This window comes from Sorex araneus, chromosome X, assembly GCF_027595985.1.
Source record: "Sorex araneus isolate mSorAra2 chromosome X, mSorAra2.pri, whole genome shotgun sequence".
Lineage (NCBI taxonomy): Eukaryota > Metazoa > Chordata > Mammalia > Eulipotyphla > Soricidae > Sorex > Sorex araneus.
Window position 1 is genome coordinate 331,491,006 of NC_073313.1, and position 20,279 is coordinate 331,511,284.

At 42.9% G+C, this 20,279-nt stretch overlaps 1 protein-coding gene across 1 annotated transcript in view; it reads left to right on the forward strand.

Annotated features, from left to right (window-relative positions):
* The window catches only part of ARHGAP25 (Rho GTPase activating protein 25), a 92,326-nt gene extending 77,327 nt beyond the window's left edge, over window positions 1-14,999 (forward strand). The window contains exons 6-11 of the mRNA XM_055121791.1: window positions 2,364-2,496; window positions 5,462-5,535; window positions 6,291-6,412; window positions 7,809-8,005; window positions 10,246-10,778; window positions 13,404-14,999. Of these exons, the coding sequence (XP_054977766.1) occupies window positions 2,364-2,496; window positions 5,462-5,535; window positions 6,291-6,412; window positions 7,809-8,005; window positions 10,246-10,778; window positions 13,404-13,611 (1,267 nt within the window). The 3' untranslated portion in view covers window positions 13,612-14,999. The remainder of the gene's footprint in view (window positions 1-2,363; window positions 2,497-5,461; window positions 5,536-6,290; window positions 6,413-7,808; window positions 8,006-10,245; window positions 10,779-13,403) is intronic.
* The last annotated feature ends 5,280 nt before the right edge of the window (window positions 15,000-20,279 follow it).

Consider the following 20,279-nt stretch of genomic DNA (forward strand, 5'->3'; position numbering starts at 1 on the left):
CAAACACAGGTGGCAGGTCAGCTTTGGATCCTGCTGGTGGTCTTTCGGCTCCTGCTATAAACCTGAGAACAGGACCTAAATGTTCACGCTCTTTTGGTTTATCAGGCAATGTGTGACTATTGTCTGTTCCTCCAGCAGAGACTCCTCTCTCAACCCTCCACGCTGACACTCCAGGCAGCTGCCTTGGGCTCTGCTGCAATCAGTAACCACTCTTCAAAAGATTGCTTCAAGAGTTTCCCAGGGACCGGCAGTTCTGAGTTGTTCTGTTCCCACATTTCCTAGTAGGTCAGAGTCCTGGTTTTCCCCTACCATGGTTCTAACCACAGAGAACTGTAGCAACTTTGTAACATTTGAATCTAGAGAGTTTGTTTGGAGGTTCTAGGAGCAGAGTACAGCTACTTGTATACTTTCAACTAAGAGTAGTCTGTATTTCGGCAAGGCTGTCCTCTTTGATAGAGTGCACAGCTTCAAGAGGGATGTACAAGGAACTGCGAGAGAGGAAGAAAATACCTGCCTAGCCAGCCAGATTAGCTCAATCAACCCTGGCCATAAATGGGGTCACAGTTGTCCTAGCCAAATTGCTCTCACATTGGTAATATTTCAATCTACACAGTGGCTTGGGCTGGAGCAATAGCACAGCGGGTAGGGTGTTTGCCTTGCACACAGCTGAGCCAGGTTCTATTCCTCTGCCCCCCTTGGAGAGCCCGGCAAGCTACCGAGAGTATCTCGCCCACATGGCAGAGCCTGGCAAGCTACCCGTGGCGTATTCGATATGCCAAAAACAGTAACAAAAAGTCTCACAATGGAGACATTACTGGTGCCCGCTCGAGCAAATCGATGAACAACGGGAAGACAGTGCTACAGTGCTAAGACACTGCTACACAGAGGCTTAATAAGGTCAGGCCTTGAGTTCATCAGTGAAATTCCTGTTTCTCAATAAATACTAAAAATAGTATTTTACACTGAGTAGATTATCTCAGTGCTTTAAAAAAAATTTTTATGTTTGAATCACAGTGAGATGCACAGTTACAAAATTGTTCTTAATTGGGTTTCAGTAATATAATGTAATATAATATCCCAACACCTGTCTCTTCACTGGTGTACATTTCCCACCACCAATATCCCAATTTGTCCCCTCTCCCTGCCTGCCTCTATGGAAGGCACTTTTCTTCTCTCTCTCTCTCTCTCTCTCTCTCTCTCTCTCTCTCTCTCTCTCTCTCTCTCTCTCTTTCTCTCACTGTCACTCTCACTCTCTCACTGTCTTTCTTTCCTTTTGGCCTTATAGTTTGCAATGAAGATACTGAAAAGTTATCAGGTATATCCCTTTGCCTATTTCCAACACTCAATTCCTGTCCAGAATGATCTCGTCTCAGTGCTTATGGATTGAATGAAAGGTTATATTGTTAAACCGGGCCAAGATCTCCCCAGAGGAATCACAGGAAGACAAGTTGCGATGCAATTAGCAAAGAGTTTTTATTGGCTAGCTCTGCTAGCTCGAACTAGGGCCTATGTCTGGCTCACCGACACAGTGGCATACTTCTTGGAACGAGCGGCCCGAGTCTCAAAAGTGAGGGGCTTTTATACCATAACGTATAACAGGGACTTTTGTCTGAAGTCTGGGGCCTTTCCACTACTTGTACTTAGCTGATTGGTTATAAGTTGAAGTTACATAAGAGTTGCTTAAGAGTTACATAAGGGTTATGTAGGGGGGCTTTCCTACCTGCATCTGATTGATAACCCTTAGTTGACCTCACCATGGCTATCTCACTTTGGGGAAATCATGACTCAATCCAGGTATCTATGCTCAATTCCAGGAATTCTGGAACCGAAACCTAGGCCCTAGCTTCTTCTGACTTCTTTATGGGCCTGTCATGGCTCTGTCTTTGCTTCTCTGTCTCTCATTATCAACACCTGAGTAAGTCCCTAAACCCTCTGAAGGACTAAAGACATCAGTGGCCATGGATATGAGGGACTTATCACTGGGTTATCACATGACAATCTGAAGACTGAGAACACTGAATTGTGAAGGACTAAAACGACTTGGAGGAAGAAGAAAGCAATGAATACTAGACTAGTTAAGGCAGGCTTAATGAAGAAGCAGACCTTGAACTTTTACTTTAAGGAAATCGGGTAGAAGAGGTAAAAGAAGAAGTATTAGGGGGTTGTTGTGAAAGGGCAAATATTAAAAAGTGTTTAATCTGATAATCTTTAAAAAACAAACAAACAAACAAAAAAGTGGTTTTCTGCTAACTCCCCTTTGAAACCTGGAATTCTTTTCGGTGGATCACCAGAGGGAATGAAAGAAGAGTTCTGGAGTTTGACTTTCAAGGGCTATTTTTATTCATTTATTTATTTATTTGCAGAGATACAGATGTGCACACAGTGGCCTCTCTGTTCAAACTCTACCTCCGAGACCTGCCAGAGCCTGTGGTTCCCTGGAGCCAGTATGAAGGGTTCCTGCTCTGTGGACAGCTCATGAATGCTGATGAGGCAAAGGTTAGTGTCTCTTTAGAGATAGCCTGCTTCAACAGGAGGTGATGGTTACTGAGCACTGTTCTGGTAAGCAACAGAGGTCCCCAGAACTTTTGGTGAGTTTGATGCATGTCAGGGTCCTGGCTAGTCAACCCCGGCACACTGGAGTATGAGCCCCAAAGTCACCGGACTTACTCCCTATAGGAGAGGGAGTGGGAAGGGGAGAAGCCTCTGCCCTGGACGTCTGCTCGCCGCAGGATTCCTACAGCCGAGAAAGAAGCTGACCGAGAAGGTCACCGAGCAGAGCGGGGAAGCTTGGTGATCAAGCAGACTCCGTTTATTGATTTTTACACAGGGGATTTTATACACACAATCCAGGGTGGGGGGACATTTCATGCATGTATCATGTTTACCCCGTGAAGCTCAGTACAGATGCCAGTTAATGATTTGTATTCCCCAATCTCAGGACCATGTTAACTAGCTCAGGTAAATGTTAACTGTCACACCCCTCATCCCATTGTTTCCTCAACCAGAGCACCTATATGTGGAATGCTGGAGTGTATGGAAGGCAGAGCCCCTGGGCCCCTGTAAACAGGGCCGACTCTTGCTTTCACAGGCAGGGGGTTTAGTCAAAGTCTCAGGCCGGCTACTGAGACCCCAACAGATAATATTTTGTTTGCACTGTCAAATATGGTCACCATTAGCCACACATAGCTTTGGGTGTGTGGCTGAATTTCACACCTGAAATATTGCAGAACCACCAAGAAACCAACTTTATTTTTTTTTTGTTTTTTTGTTGGTTAGTTGTTTTGGGGGCCACACCTGGTGATGCTCAGAAAGTAAAGTACTTAATATCTGCATTGCAAATCACAGCACCCTAAAGGAGAGAGTAAAAGGGATTGCGCCTGCCACAGAGGCAGGGGGCGGGGGTGTGGGGGGAATTGTTGGTGAAGAATGAGCACTGGTGGAGGGTAAGCACAAAAGTTTGTAAGTCTATAACTGTACCTCACGGTGATTCAATAAACAAATTTTTTAAAAAGAAAGTAAAGTACTCCTAGTGGGGCCTGGTGGTGCCAGGATCAAATCTGTGTTGGCCACATGCAAGACAAGTAACCTATCTGTTGTACTATCTCTCCAGTCCCAAAATCAAATTATTAATTTTATTTCATTAAAATCTCACATATAGAAAGTAACAGTTGTACTTAATAAGACATAAGACAAACTCAGACAACTGTCATAGTAACACCTGCTATTCTTCGAATTGGTTTGAGGAGAAGGAATAAAATAAAGATGAGTGATATTTTCCAATTATTGATTTGAAAAATATCAATACTCTTATACACTTGAGTATTTTTAATATATTAAGTCTTCTCTCTAAGGAATACACACAATATGTACATATCATATATCGAATATCTAGATTTCTTTCAGGGCCTTATGATTTAAAGTTGATCTTGGCACAAGAAAAGGGCAATTTTGTATTTATCATTATGAAAGGAAGTGAATGATAATGCTGCAACTAATGTGCTATAGACATTATAGCTATTTTCCAATAGAAAAATTAGGTTGCTTGATCTGATACAGGGTAGTTTGCTTATGATTTATGTATTGGGGCATTATAAAGAAGATACAGAATGTCTGAATTTAAGGAGATGGATCAGCTCACTTTTGTAAAGTAATGCCCCTTTACAGAATAAGGTTTAAAAGTTAGGACTAGGAAATAAATTTTTCAGGTGGCATCTCTTCTTATGGCTCAAAGGACAGGAAAAGAGTTGACGACTGCTATTCTGACAGTAAGACTCATACTGAAATCCTTGCTTTAGTCTTGTTCCCCCCCCCCCCCCCCCCCCCCGTGGTTTTTTGGTCTCCTTGTTTCTAATTCTTCACAATGTATCCCTCGACTGGGCAAGGAGAGCACAGCCTGCTCAATGAAGAGGATGTGACAGCAGGCAGGTAGAGGAGAGGTCTGGTCCCTACTACCCTCAGCAAAGCAGGGATGAGGAGAAAGGGATCTCACTATGTGGACTGTGGAGCAGAGGGTCTGCACCAAGCAAATGCAGGCTTTCAGACTGTTTTCTCCAGAAGCAAGGAGCTGCTCAGGTTGTATGAGTTGGAGTTCAGGCCTGAGGAGAACCTGTGTGACTCAGGTGAACTGGTGCACATTTACAAATTCATGCCACAGAGAGTAACTACAGAGCCTGCAGGTAACAAAGTTGGAAAGAACAGGGCAAGGCTTCCTGTTCACCTGTCCCTGGCACATGCATTCTTCATATACTTTGCCTGGCCCTCAGGGGCACCACAGATCTTGCACAGTACAATCTCCCACTTGGCCTTCAGCTTGCATAGTCTGTCTTTGGTCAGCAGTTCTCTGAAAAGGCACTTTCTCAGAAGTATTGTCCTTATTACTTTAGAGTAGCTTGAAGGAATTTGATTTTGATCCAACTCATTTTTGAATTGTGACATCTCAAGAATTCATGAAGCAAAGTTATTCCAACTAATCCTTGCCTTTGAGTAAATCTGAGTCTAAGGAAAAAAAATCTTATTATAGAAAAATTGAAATATATATATACGATATATGCATGTATATATATGCTGAAAAAGCTATGAGCCTTTTTGTATTTTTTTTGCAACTCCTTAAGAATATATAGTTATTCCAAAAGCTTTTGAAACTCTCCAAACTCTGTAACACGGTTGACATACTAAATATTGTGTTTGCTCAGGAATGCTAGTTATTTTCCAGGTTTTATCCTTGGAAGTAAGCAGACTTTTTAAAAATGGTGTTAATATCTTTTAATATGTACTGTATCAGTATCAGTCATCCCATTGTTCATCGATTTGCTCGAGCGGGCGTCAGTAACATCTTCATTTGTCACTGTTGCATGCTCGTGTAGCCCAATGGCGTCGCTCCAGGAACATGAAGAGCACATTGTTACTGTTTTGGGCATATCAAATATGTACAACTTACCAAAGTAAGAAAATCTCTTCTCAGGCTCAGCAGGAGTTGATGAAACAGCTTTCCATTCTTCCTCGAGACAACTACAACCTCCTGAGCTACATCTGCAGGTGAGTCTCCGACCTCAGTCGCACAGTTCCCAGCCCCATCCTGTGCCAAGAAGCCTCCATGCAAACCCCTCAGAGAAGCTGGTTTGACCTTTGGAAGTTCAGCTCTAGTCGTATAGCACTAATAAAGTCTATTAATAAATGTTTATGGGTGGTGGAGAATGGGCACTGGTGTGGAGGGATGGGTACTCGATCATTGGATGACTCAAACATAAGCACAAAAGTTTGTAAGTCTGTAACTGTACCTCACAGTTATACATTAAAGTAAGTAAAGAAGAAATATATATAGGATATATATAAGCTATATATGGAATATATATAAGAAATATATATAGGATAAATGTTTAAACTGAAATGATTTGGTTGATAACAATAGATTTCCTTTAAAATCAACATCCATAGATACAATTTTTTTCTTTTTGGGTCACACCTGGCAATGCACAGGGGTTACTCCTGGCTCTGCTTATATGGGATGCTGGGAATCGAACCTGAGTCGGCCACGTGCAAGGCAAACGCCCTACCCGTTGTGCTATCACTCCAGCCCCACATAGATACTCTCTTATGTGTGCTTTTGCCAAGGCTGAACAGACTTGTCACTTCATCTGGAATCTTTGGACAGAATATATACTTAACGTAGTCCCATTTACGAGATCAAGGACAAAGAATTATTCTCCATCCCTGATATCCCACTGGTACCTCGAAGTGTTTCTTCTGGCAACTTACTATTTTCTACTCTGGGATTCCCTGGCTTCCTGCAGGTTCCTACATGAAATCCAGCTGAACTGTGGTGTTAACAAGATGAGTGTGGATAATCTAGCTACTGTAATTGGAGTAAATCTCATCAGGTCGAAGGTTGAAGATCCTGCTGTGATTATGAGAGGTAGGCTGGCCCCTGCAGTAGCAGGTGCAGAGGAAGTGGCAACTACAGTGCTTTATATTTTTACCTTTTCTGCATTTGCCAAGCATTTCAGCTGGTTATTTTGTCTAAAATGTAAAATAGCTTGTGGGAGTGGAAGGGAAGGAATGATGTCCATTTTCTAGAGCTCAGCAAAGAATTAAAGTTACAAATTTTTTCCAGTTACCATGCAGTTGGGTAGTGTAAAATGCATTTAGCTAATGTTTTTTTTTTTTATTTATTTAAGTACTTTACTGGCAGAAGGAGAGCAGAGGAATTATGGTGCCTGCAGCTAACCCCAGTTATATCCCTGGCAGCTCATGGTCCCCAAGATATTACCAAGTCAGCCCTAGAGTTCCCCAAGTGATGCCAGGGTGGTTCTGACAATCCTTTGTAATTCAGAGTCTGAGCAGCACCACATCTTCAGCCCCTTATTGAACTGCAGGCCTGGTTGGAAAAGAATCCCCGGGAGAGTTTCTGAATCTCCTGAGCACTGTTTGGGAGTCACTGTCATGTCATCCCATTGCTCATCAATTTGCTCAAGGAGCACCAACGTCTCCATTGTGAGACTTGCTGTTACTGTTTTTGGCATATTGAATACGCCACGGATAGCTTGCCAGGCTCTTCCGTGCAGGCAAGCTACTCTTGGTTGCTTGCCAGGCTCTCTGAGACAGGCAGAGGAATCCGACCCAGGTCATCAGCATGCAAGGCAAATGCCCTACCTGCTGCACTATCGCTCCAGCCCACTGTTTGGGAGTACCAAAATAAATGAATAAATAAGTTAATGCTTTGAACCAGAGAGGAATTCTTTATTTTAAGCCAAAAAAAATTTTTTTAAGTCTACTTATAAGGCTGTGCTGAAGTTTTCTGAGGCTGTTAACTTACTTCAGTGAGCAAAAGTCCTGGCATAGACCAGCCTGGGCTGAGGGAGGCAATGCATGAATGTCAGACTGAGGCCGACTTGGGGCCTTCATTTTCTCTCTTGTTCCATTGCTATTTTCTAATTGGCGCTGATCCAGAGGATGGTGGATTGCAAGTAATTCTTTGCAGCTCACACCCATCTCATCCTTTTGTTCCATCCCTTTCACAGTCTTTTATTCCAAACAATTAAGAAAGATCCCGTGAGGACCAAAACTCATTCTTTGGAGCCCTGTCATTTTATTTTATTTTATTTTATTTTATTTACTTATTTTTTTCAGCAGTTTCATTTTATTTTTTAAATGATAAAATTAAAACCATTTAATACAATATTAAAAGTGCCTATTCTCAGCCCTGTCATTCTAGAGCTGAATTTGGAGCTGTCTTATGAGGAGAGATTCCCTGGGTGTGCTCACCTATTATCCTTCTACTACACTACAAATTTCTTCCTTCTTTCTTTCAGGGACTCCTCAGATCCAAAGAGTGATGACAATGATGATCAGAGACCATGAGGTCCTCTTCCCCAAGTCCAAGGACGAACCCCTGTCCCCTCCTGCCCAGAAAAATGATCCCAAGAAACCTCCAGTTGCTCGTAGCTCTGTGGGCTGGGATGCCACTGAAGACCCTCCGATTTCTCGGGCAGATAGCTTTAGTAACACCGTGAGTAGCATTTCTCCTCTGTCCAACTTCTCTAGTTCTCGGGTCAATCCATGTAAGACTTGCCCTGCGGTGACAAACTGGGGTGTTTGGGACTCTGGTCTAGCAGTGAGTTCAGTGAGAAGACTGACCCCACCTGCGTGTATAAGGGAAGGCTGACCCCTTTCAAAATGTAGTCTCTGTTGGCATGTTGGAGGCACAGTTTGTAACACACATCAGTTGCTCAATGATCAAGCAGTGGCATTCTCATTGAAGAAGAGAACCACTTTCACACAGCCAAGGGATATTCAGTAGGTTCGGGGGTGGGATCATATTATCCTTGTTCTCATAAAAGTTGTGAAACATTCCTGTTGAAAATCCAGAGAAATCTGGTTTCCTGCTAACCCATGAAACGTGATTCCTTTCTCAGTGTATGTGATGTGTTCGTGTAGTATTTCTCATTCCCTGATAAGCTCTCTTGGCAATGTCAGACCCCTCATTTGTACTCAAGGGTTGGGGCTCATGTTCCCAGAGTTGAAAGCTCTGCAAATTCTGAAATGTAGATGATTTGAGGGTGATACATTACAAAGGTCAAATATTTTTATATGTTTATAGAGAAAGATATTTTTAAAGAACATGTGATCTGTATATAGCAACTTAATTTTTTATGTGTGACCTAGAAATGAATTTAAAAGCTCTGTTTGAGTAGAAATATGTAATTATTTCCCATATTAGTAGTTCTGAGATAATTACATGGGGTTTTTTATTGTGTGTGTTTTTTTAAGGTAGATGTGGTAGTGGATATGAGTTTTCTTAGTATCTGTCCTGCTATTTAGAAATGTTCACATTTGACACAGTGAAATTATCCTAGTGTTATTTGGTAATTGTTATGTTATGCTATGACTTCAGCTGTTTATTCAGATATGGGTAGGTGCTATGCTGGGAAATTTAAACAACCACCCCTGGGGGCCTCACTTCACTCTCTGGGGGACAGAATTTTTTGTCCATATTTCGTGGTTCATCTTTCTAGCATTTATGCAAACTTTATGGGGTTATTTTCTTCAAAATAAATTTTGTAGTATTGTTGAGTCAGAGGGTCAACTAATTTATGATATGTATTTTGATAAAAAGTGTACATTGGAGATTGTGCTACTTTGTACTTATACCAGCAAAGCCTGAAAGAACCTGTTTTCCTCATTTTCACTAGTAGTGTTGTCAAATGTTTGGTAGGTTGCCCATCTGATAGGTAAAAACTCTTTTCAAGTGACTTTAATGTTGATTTGAATTTCTCCTACCATGAAAGAGGCCAAATATCTTTTTTATCTGTAAAGGCCTATGGCATTTTTCCTCTATCAGCTGTCTGATCTTGGTTGTTAGTCTTTTTATTCTGAATTTTTATGAACTTGTATATATTAGAGATAATAGCCTATGTCTATAATCACTGTATTACTGTCATCACTGTCATCCCGTTGTTCATCTATTTGTCCCTGTTGCATGCTAGTGTAGCCCAATGACATATTGGGGGCTCTTTCAGCATCAGGGGAATGAGGACCATCGTTGTTACTGTTTTGGGCATATCAAGTACACCACGGGTAGCTTTCCAGGCTCAGTCGTGCAGGTGGGATATTCTCGGTAGCTTGCCAGGCTCTCCGAGAGGGTTGGAGACTTTTGGGTGGCCTCTAATTGCCTTTACAGGTGTTCCCAGTCTACTGAATGTAAGCTTTTGGTCGACTGGCATGTTGTAACGATCTGCACTCTGACAAACACACACCTGCCTGCATCTCTGGGCAGCACCTGGAACATCTGTGGCCTCAGGTTCATCTCCTTGAGGTTGATATTGTCTGTAATGGATTTTGTAAATATGTTTCCTAGTTTGTCATTTCTTTTTTGAGTCAGTTATGGGGTTTTTTTTCTGTTTAATTGGGGGTTCATGAAAACCATATCGGTGCCTGAATTTTGACTCATAGTCTAGAAAGGCCTCTTTATTCTAAGGTTAGAAAAGCAACCTAGCTGAGCACTCTTTTACCTGAAGAATTGATTCGAAAGCATAAATTCTTTTAAGTGCAATATCTATTTTGGGAAAAAATGTCCCATGGAAAGTCACTTTAAGTGCAAGTCTTTAAGACTTGGTCTTTAAGACATAGTCTTTAAAACTTGCCTTGGTGTGCAGCTAGGAGCCACTTGCTTTAAATCTGATCCTTAACTGAGGATTATGTCACATATAGGAAGAACCCAAGTAACATTGGAGGCCCTTTCTTTCCTAGACCAGCGACTCAGACACAACCAGCCCCACTGGACAGCGGCCGAGTGATGAGTATCTTGAAGAGGGCAGCACATCCCCCCTGGAAAAGCTAGGGGACTGGAAACTGCATTCACGGAAAAGGACTCAGACATTACCTAACCGGAAATGTTTCCTGAGATCAGCTTTGCAAGGTGTCAACAACAGCAAAGTGGAAATCTTTAAAAATGAGTTCTGGTCTCCTTCCTCCGAGGTGAAGTCAGGGGAAGGACATAGGAGAACAATGTCTCAAGGTGTGCCCAACCTCTCTGACTCCCAGCGGACTTCTACCTATGATAACGTCCCAACACTGCCAGAGTTCCCTGGGAACAAAGCAGAGGCTTCATCTTCCCACACCTGTGACTCCAAGAGAGATTCCCTTTCCAGCTTGAAATCTGAAACTGGGCCTGAAGAAAAGAACTCTGGGGAAGAAGATCTTGAGTCATTGCAAAGGATGGTCCAGGAGCTGCGAGAGGAAATAGAAACACAGAAGCAAACATATGAAAAACAGATTAAAACGTAAGTCACATCCTGGGAACCCTGTGTAGCCACATAAATTCCATCTTTAGAAGAAATAGGGATTGTTCTTATCTGCCCCAGGATGTTGATTATAAAATTTCCTTTAGAGAATTCAGTAATTTATAGCAGAAAGCCTGATGAGGAAAAGGGTCAGAAATGAGAGATAAGATCAGTAAATTAATAATATCACAGTATTTATTGTATAAAAAATTAAATTTTTAGCAGACATCACCTTAATCCAACTTTTCACAGTAGTAGTTATTCATGGATGTTGGTATCTTTTATTTTGATTTATTTAGATTTGCTTTGGGGACATACCCAACTATGCTCAGGCTTTACTCCTGGCTCTGAACTTAGGGATCAATCATGACAATGCTTGGGGAACCATATGTGGTGCCAGGGATTGAACCAGGATTGACTAGGTACAAGTAAGCACCATACTTGGTGCACTGTCTCAAGGATATTTATGCTTAATTAATTTAGAGAATCTTAAGAAATACTTGCTACTGCTCCTCACCAATTCCACAGATATTTACTGATCACTTGCTCTGTACCAGACACTGTCCCAACCATGGAGACTAGAGTGGAGTGAAAGTGGCAATAGTCCCTGTGCCTGTAGGGCCTTTTTCTAGTGGGGCAGGCAGGAAATACAAATAAGTAATTAGAATATATGCCATGAAGAGAAATACTGCTGACAGGAGGTGAGGAGTTCTAATGAGAGGAGGTTCTAATGTTCACAAGCACACTTAGATGAGCTCACCAAGACACAGCCTGGAAGCAAAAGGCTGAAGGAAAGGAAGGAATCCCTGAGATGACAGGCATAGGGAGAGTAAGCCAGGCTGAGAGAATGAAAGGTGCAGAGGCCTTGGGAAGAGCACGTCTAATGTGTTTATGCACAGAAAGAGCAGGGGTTTAACTGGCAGCAGGAGGGCAGCGAAGTGCAGGAGACAGCCATACCTAGGAACTTGTTCTTAAATGGAGACAGAGATTATGAATAATTCTACCTGTCCAAATTTTTATTATCATTCATTTCCAGTTGAACTTAAGCAATAGACTGGAGGCAGCTGATGAGAAAGTGATTGCCACGATGTCATAAAAACCTGAGTCTGAGAAACAATTTTCTCTCTTGAATAGGGGAAACTTTTAGAATCTCTTTCATACCAGTTTTTTCTTGGGAGGAAAACTCAATCCATATTAGCCCATAGTTAACACTAGTCATGAGATGGTAGAATGTTGAGTTAGTGTGCTTTTCAAATTGTGGGACTTTTGTTTTGTTCATCAGGTATCTGGTCTCTCATCCTTTGTTGCTTACAAAATACTGCTCACACAGATGCAAAAAGTAACTCACTTGTCTAAGAACCTAAAATTGATAACTTGTAGAATTGTAAGCACTGGGGCACTTCTGATCAGTGACCAAAGATATCCCTGAGAAGGTCCCCTGACTAGTAACACTGATGTGGGGGGTCAATGAGATGTAGGGGAAGGCCTGGCTGCTGTGGAGGCAGCCATTGCCCCTTGAAGGAACAAAAGATGAGGGGTGTTGGGGAGGGGATGGGGAGGTAGCACCTCACAGAATGAAATTGATATTTTTAGTCAATTAATCTCCCCATGAACCTCAAATTCTCCCCTTTGGTTTAAAACAAATGACATATACACTCTCATTCCCAGGGAGTTAACTTAGCACAGCCTGGCCGAGAGATTGGGGTGGGTAGTGACTCCTAGCACCAGACTAGAATTTTAGCCAGTAGCAATGAAAATCCTGGGGATTTGGGCATTCAATAGGTCCTTTATCTGGGATGAGAAGTGTGGCCAGAACTGCTGTTCTGCTGCTCCCTAGCAGGCAACCCCACTACGTCTCCAAATCTGGATGCCCAGCCCTTAATATTCTGTGCTTTCCATTGAGAAGGATGAGAAGGATTCATCTTCTGGTCAAGGGTTTAGGGATTTAGGAATATAGAGGGCGGCACAGCAATCAATATTTATTTTGGAGGGTGATGGGAGCTCTCAAGAGGTGCTCAGGTGCCCTGAAGGTCCCTTCCAGTGATTCTCAGCCAACAGGGCTCAAGTGCACATTATTGCTCAGGCCCTGTGGTGGTGCTCTAGGGATCACACATGAAGCTACTGAAAGGGGGCACACCCAGTGGTGCATGGAGGACCATGTGATGCTGTGGATTGTACTGGAGTCAGCTACATGCAAGGCAAACACCTACTCCCTGTCCTATGTCTCTGGTCCCTGCTCAGTATTTCTACTGATCAGGACCAATGCAAGATGCCATGGAGGAGAAATAAACCTACACTGGAGGTGCTCCTCTTCCAAAGAGTTTTCTTTCTGATTTAAGATTTAAAGAGATAAACAAACATGAAATAGCATGAAAAACAGTAACATGAGATGCCATAAAACAAAGGACTAAGGAAGGGATCAGAAATTCAGATTTTCTGGCAAGTTCTTACTGTGAGGTTGGGAGGGAGTGTAAAGTGAATTAAGAGGTAGAGGAGGGAGATGAGCCAGTGATGAAGAATAAAAATGTATAAAGAAAATTGTGAGTAAGAGTGAAGGAAGAGTCTAAATAATATGCTGTCTAAATACTCTACTGTTCTTTCATTCTCTTCTGTTCTTCCTTGTAGCCTTGAGAAAGAAAATTATGATGTCTGGGCAAAGGTCGTGAGGCTTAATGAAGAACTTGAGAAGGAGAAGAAGAAGTTTGAAGCCTTGGAAATCACCCTCCGCAATGTGGAACGCTCCCGGGAGGATGTAGAAAGAAGGAACAAGGCACTGGAAGAAGAAGTCAAAGAATTTGTCAGATCAATGAAAGAATCCAAGACTGATGCATGAGAGTCCCACAAAAGCCAATGCTGTTTCTTATGTCAGTACTAGCCAGTCATTGAGGAGCAAACTTACTCTCCAACAAGGAGAAAGCATTTATTTGGAAAACATTCCATCTGATAGTAAATAAATGAATAGAGTTTTTAGGAAGATGGGTGGGGACATATGCGGACCTCTGGGACACAACCTGTGGCTGTGTTCAAAAGGATACACTCTTCCTCAGTGGTCTCAGGCAAGTGGTATGGCACTGTCAAAGACTGAATAGAGACTCTTGAGTGAGACATTGGAGGCAGGTGACATATCAGGACCAGGCAATAGGCTGGCCCACCCAAACCAGACTGAGGAGTCTGCAGCTCGTTTTCTCTGCAGAACAATGTAAGTAGCAAGTGGCCTCAGAGTATCTCTGAAGAGTGAAACAGAAAACTACATGCAACACTTGAGTACCCTCCTACTGTGTGTCATGTGTGTCATGTTTTGGTGGGGGGCTGCACCTGCTGAATCCAGCTGCCCCCTACCCCTGAGGCACTTTCAAGCATGGGAAACTCAAAATTATTATGAGACTAAGACATAGAAGTCATAAACCATATTTATGAAAGTAAAGCCGATAAGAAAATCATATTCAAATAAAGCAAAGAAGGAAATGAAAAAGTGGGACCATGCAATGCCTTTGTGAGAATAAGTGAACGGCCCCTTTCTTGGGACAAAGGCACCCCTCTTCTCGGGCATGATTGATAAGCAGGACAAGGGCCAGATTGCAGACCTTTCTGCTCTGAGGTGACTTCCTGGTTATGGATTCAAATAATGATAAGAATAATAATGTTAATGGTTTTCTGTTTCTCCAGAGTGTAAATGATCTCTTAGTATAAGGGGACACAAGGCCCAAGTGACCAGCAGAGAGCTGACCCTCTCTGCTGCACCAAGCCTTCCTGGTAGGCTGCTGCTGGGGCTCCAGGCTTTGTTAGGTAGGAATGGTGGAGCATTTTAGAGCTCTGTCATCATTTTACTTAATTGCTCTCGAGCTTTCCATGTTCCCCGTCAGGTAGGAAAATACTGGAGCATTCACCTGTTCATATAGGTATATTTATTTATTTGTTGACTATGTGGCTGTACTACTGCATTGCTCTATTATTGATCTCATAACAAAAACACAGGACATGAATAATGAAACAATAAAATCAAATATAAAAAGATGTTCTCAGGGAGTCAGGTTGTTGTCTTAAAGGGGCTGGAATAAATGATTTTTCCCAAACTCAATCCCTAGGATCTCACCTCTGAGTGTGGCCTCATAAACATACTTTGAGCATTGGAGACCACCGATTACCCAGCAGATGTTACATCTATTAGTTTCATCCCATGACTCCTAAATCTGTCACTGTCACTGTCATCCCGTTGCTCATCAATTGGTTCGAGCGGGCACCAGTAATGTCTCTCATTGTGAGACTTATTGTTAATGTTTTTGGCATATCCAATACGCCACGGGTAGCTTGCCAGGCTCTGCAGTGTGGTCGCGATACTCTCGGTAGCTTGCCGGGCTCTCCGAGAGGGGCGGAGGAATCGAACATGGATGGGCCACATAAAAGGTGAACGCCCTACCACTGTGCTATCGCTCCACCCCTAAATATTTACTAGAATTCTTGAAGCCACATGGCTTAACTGGTGATTTTAAATTGATGATTACCATAGTCAGAGTTTATCATTTCTTAGTATATGTTCTCCTTTGTTATTCTTTTTTGTCTGTTGTTCTCTTCCTTTCTTGGTTTTCTTCACTTGGGTAATTATCCACACCGCCCCCCCCCCATGCCCATGGTCCTGATGCATTTCTAACCATGTGAAAAGTACAACAGGGGACAAGATACTTAAGTCCTTAGCCTCCCACCTTTCTCCTCCCTCTTTTCCTGAAGACCATAGTGATAGAGGGCAGGGAAAATACTTAGAACATTCATATAGAGGCTGACTTGCTGAAGATAGTAGTGGAAACTGATTTGGAACGTTACTGGGTAAAGCAATAAAATATGTCGCTTCCCGGTATTTGCTTGTTTTATAATGAAAGAGTATCAAACATGGAAATATTTCTTGAGTGTCTACTTTATGCTGACAAGTATCTGAAGTTCTGCCAGGCTTTGCCCCGGTTTTCCCCTTTTCTGTCCTGGTTTCTTCCCCCACCCCCATCCCAGTCCCTCAAACAGCTCTTTGGGAGCTGAAACAAGGTCATACCTAGAAGGAGCTGGCTTCAAAGGCAGCTTCAAAGAGGAGGTCCTGGGGTCACATTGGAGGTACACATTGTTGGACCTAGCAGATATGGGAGGAATAGCTCAGGCTAAGTGGTGGAGGAACGTGGGGTAGTGTTTGAGTTTCAAGCTCTCTCGGTCAGAAATGTCTCTTGTTCTATCCTTTCCATAGTACTAGGAAATAACAGAGAAGTCCACTCTAGTGGCCACTAGAAGCTGCAGAGTCAGCTGCTTTTCACGATCAAGAGGGAACCTGGCTTGCTTCCATTGCCTCGTGCTCCTAGTCTTCCTTCCATTGAAGGAAAGCACAAATAACATTGTCCAGGAACCAGGCCAAAACAACTCTAAGAAATATCCAGGAAAGAAGGTCTTGAGTTCATGCTCCTGTCCTTTGTTCCTCGGAAGGCTGGGCTGTGTCCACATACACATATATGTGCTCCCTGGAACCAGGACTCAGAGCGATTTCATTAAATGTGGCTTTTTTTGGACCTCATGCACAAACTCTCGCCTTAGGCCCTCTTCTAGCTGCACAGAAGCCAAGAACCTGAAAATTTTACTGTGTGCACTTTTTTTTAAGATTTCTTTTTTTTGGGGGGGGTGGTCCCAACCGGCAATGTGGCAGTGCTCAGGGGAAGATATGGGATGCTGGGAATTGAACCCAGTTTGGTCGAGTGCAAAGCAAAGGCCCTACCTGCTATACTATTGCTCCAGCCACCCCCCCCCCTCGTGTATACTTTTAACACTCTCCCTCTCCCTCTTCCCTACCAAAATTTAATTTTCCATAATAGCCTGAAGCCTGGCACAAACCAAGTTACTTTCTCTTAAGTTTAAAACAGATCTGATGAGTTCCTTGCAAGTTTGTCCTTTGAATAGGACATTTTGCACTAAGTTTGTCTTCTAATAGGACAATCATGATCACCATCACGAAATCTCATTAATCTTCGATTTCTCGAGAGGGCTCAGTAACCTCTCATTTCATCCTTTCTCTGAGATCTTAGAAGTCTATCTCGACTCGGCCCTCCCAACAATGTCGCACTGGAGGCTCTTTCAGGGTCAGGGGAATGAGATCCAGCTTGTTACTGGATTTAACATATGAATACACCATGGGAAGCTTGCAGGGCTGTCCCATGTAGGCAGGAAACTCTCAGAAGCTTGCCAGTTTCTCCCAGAGGGAGAAGTAGGCTACAGGATATCGCTTCTGAGAGCTTTCTTTTAAGTCTACCTCTGGATGTTGGCCGTTGATGGGATTACACACACCTGGGTTCCTCTGCCGGTACCTTCATGCATGAGGCCTGTCTGAACGTGTGGAGCGGGGCCTCCAGCATGGCTGTAGCTAGGTTCCGGTGATCTTCAGCCTCTGAGAGTTCTGCTTGGGGTGGGGAGGGAAGCTGGAGCCCATCCCCTCCGAGGGGCCCTGGGGAAGACAGCCAGGAGTGTGGGCAAGAGACTCTCTGCCCTCTAATAGGACATTTCTTATTAAATACAATAAGAAAATTGTATTACATTTTGTATTATTTCATATTAAATTTTGTTAGTGCATTAGAGCTGCTGTATTATAAAAACACAGACTGGTGACTTCTAAAAAACAGAAATTGATCCCTCACTGCTCTAGTGGCCATCAGCTAAAGATCAGTGTAGGAAAATGTCCCTCTTTTTATATCACAAGGAGGAGGGACTCTGGCAAGGGATCTCATAAATCATTAATTTTATTCATGGGGTGTGCTGCGCTTATGAGGCAGCTCTCAAAGCCCCCACCTCCTAAAACCATCACTGTTAGCAGTTAGATTTTCTGGCTATGTTGGTGATGGGGTGGGAGTCTAAATGTCTACAACATTTAGACAATAACAATTCTATTCAGTGAATTTTGATCACAGTCTGAGGCTTGAAGACACAGTATAGCATTCCCAGTACAGTCTGTGGACAAGATTCTTGTTAAGCATTAAGCATTCTTGTTTTGATCAGTTCTCTAAACCCTACTCTGAGGCCCATCTGTACTGAAAAGCATACAGCAGGAAACTCCAAGAGGACATCACAGGCTCCAAGATACAGGAGGACAAGGTGTACCATGGTGCAGCAGCCATTGTCTGAATTTCAGGGACCCAAGACAGGAGGATATACATGCACTGGCGTCATGTAAACTTCCACATTCCACTGCTTCCTTTGCAGATATCATCGGTGGCCAGGCCCTGTGCTTGCCTGGAAAGAGAAGTCACTTTGAGACTAACCCTGCAATACAAAGGACCACCTTTATAATAATTGCATGAACACATCTGTATACAAGAGAAGGAAGTGTGGGCGGAGTCAAGGCTTTGACCCTAATGCCACTCCATGTTCTTAGGCTGGCATCTGGTGGCAGGGGAGAAAACAGAGATTGGAGGGTCCCTGGCTTAGCCTTGGGTGACCTCGGATAAAGAATAAATTGACAACTAAGATTTCAGCCCAGCCAAGTGTATGTGGAAGCAGCCACAAAAGAGTGCCAACCTCAGTGATTGCCATGGCTGAGTGAGCAAGGATCACACCCTGTGTGTGATCGATCCCTGGTGAGTCCCCCAACTGAAAATGGGCAAGCATCACAGACAGTGCACTCCAGTCATTGAAACAACAGCAGCAACAACAACAAACACAAAGGGAAAGGGAAGAGGATACAATTTTTAAAAAACATACCATATTCATTATATATTTTTTTAAAGTGAGCAGAGAATGCCAACATGCAGGTGCATTGTTACTTGACGTTTTCTTTGAGGCTTGAAAACTAAGAAACAGTAAAGCAGCAAATGATAACAACTTTGTGCTGGTCTAATCTAGCTGTTCATTCAGTAGGTCCAGGAACTGAGGTCCTGGAACATAAGTTGAATTGCCATTGCTCATATGGAAATGTTGGAGGGGATTAACAGGAGCTGACCCTGAGGGTTTCTAGTACATTCTTCAGTGACTCAGGATTCTTGCCTTCTACCCAAGAGTTCTTCCCCATATGACTGTGATGTGAAACTCATCGAATATCAATTTGCCAAGGGTTTCCAGAACATTCTGCTGTGCTTGGTTTCCATCACACCAAGATTCAGCAAATGTGAATCCATTTTCACCTGTTTTGTCTAAACTAGTGATTCTCAATCTTGGCTGTGCGATAATAGAATCACTCTAGAAGCTTAAAAAAAAAAAACCCTTATACTCATATCCCACCTCATCAACTGAGTCAGAATCTGGAAGAGAAGGAATCTCTTAAAAACAATTTTTAAAAACCTGTAAGTTAATTCTAATGTGAAGCCAGAATTGTTAAATATGATTCTTAAACTGTTATACTTGGCTCATGCCACAACTAGTCATGATATTAATCTACCTGCTTCCTTCTCCCATAACCAACTAACATAGCTCTATCCTCCCTTCTTTCTTGGTTATCATATGTTCACTCATTTAAATTATTTTTAGGCACCATATTTGACAAAATAGTTATTGCATAAAACATTCACACAGGGTGCTTATGGAGGGAACAGGCCTCATCAGTAAGGGACAGCTAAGTCTGACAAGGCTGTTTGAACCCATGCTGCAAGGCTAGACTTCATATACAAAAATGGGGGTGTCGGGTATGCAGAATTTTGTGGGACTCTGGATTCAACAAGATCAGGAGCAGAGATCCTCTGCCCATTTTTCCCAGTCTCCGGTGACCCAGATTTCACACTCATGAGCCACCTCTTGCCGGCGCCAGATAATCTCATCATCACCCACCATCCAGATCGAATGGCCTTCTCTCCTGGGTATAGCAACATGACACCAGACTATTTCATCCGGGATGCCCCAGAGGGGGGTGAGTGAGAACTCTCCCATCCCCAAAAGGACCCAGTCTGGGCAGCCGAAAACCTCCAGACTCCAGCCGCTGCCATGCTCAAGGCTGCTCTCCACACGCTTGGGCTGAGCCTCACACTGGACCTATTCCTGGACTCTCTACCCATTATCTAAGAGTACCACACCATATTGGATGGGATTCAAATAGTAGGCAACCAATCATAGAGGGAAATATATATATATATATATATATATATGCACACATATATATATTCAGGTATATATACAAAAGTTCACATCACTTAACATTTAGAAAACATGTTAACTTTCTTAGCATCTATAAAATTAGCAAGCATTTGACCCTGAGACTCAAGAAGAATAGACAATTTTTTTCCACAGGCCTTAGTAGCTTCTGGATGGTGAGAAGTGGCAGGAACACAGAAGTGTTAATTTTGCTACCTATCCCACCAGCCTATGAGGAAATGTTGAGAGACCCTCATGGAAAGTTACACTGGGAACTGTGCCTGGCAGTCCTAGCCTTATACTGGTACTGGTGCTGCCTCCCTCTGAGGTGGCCCAACAAGTTGCTCTGTCTCTGCCGTGGGCTTAGTCATATTGGTTTGACTTAAGCCTCAGTTGCTCTGAGATTGGCCTAAAATCCTAACATTC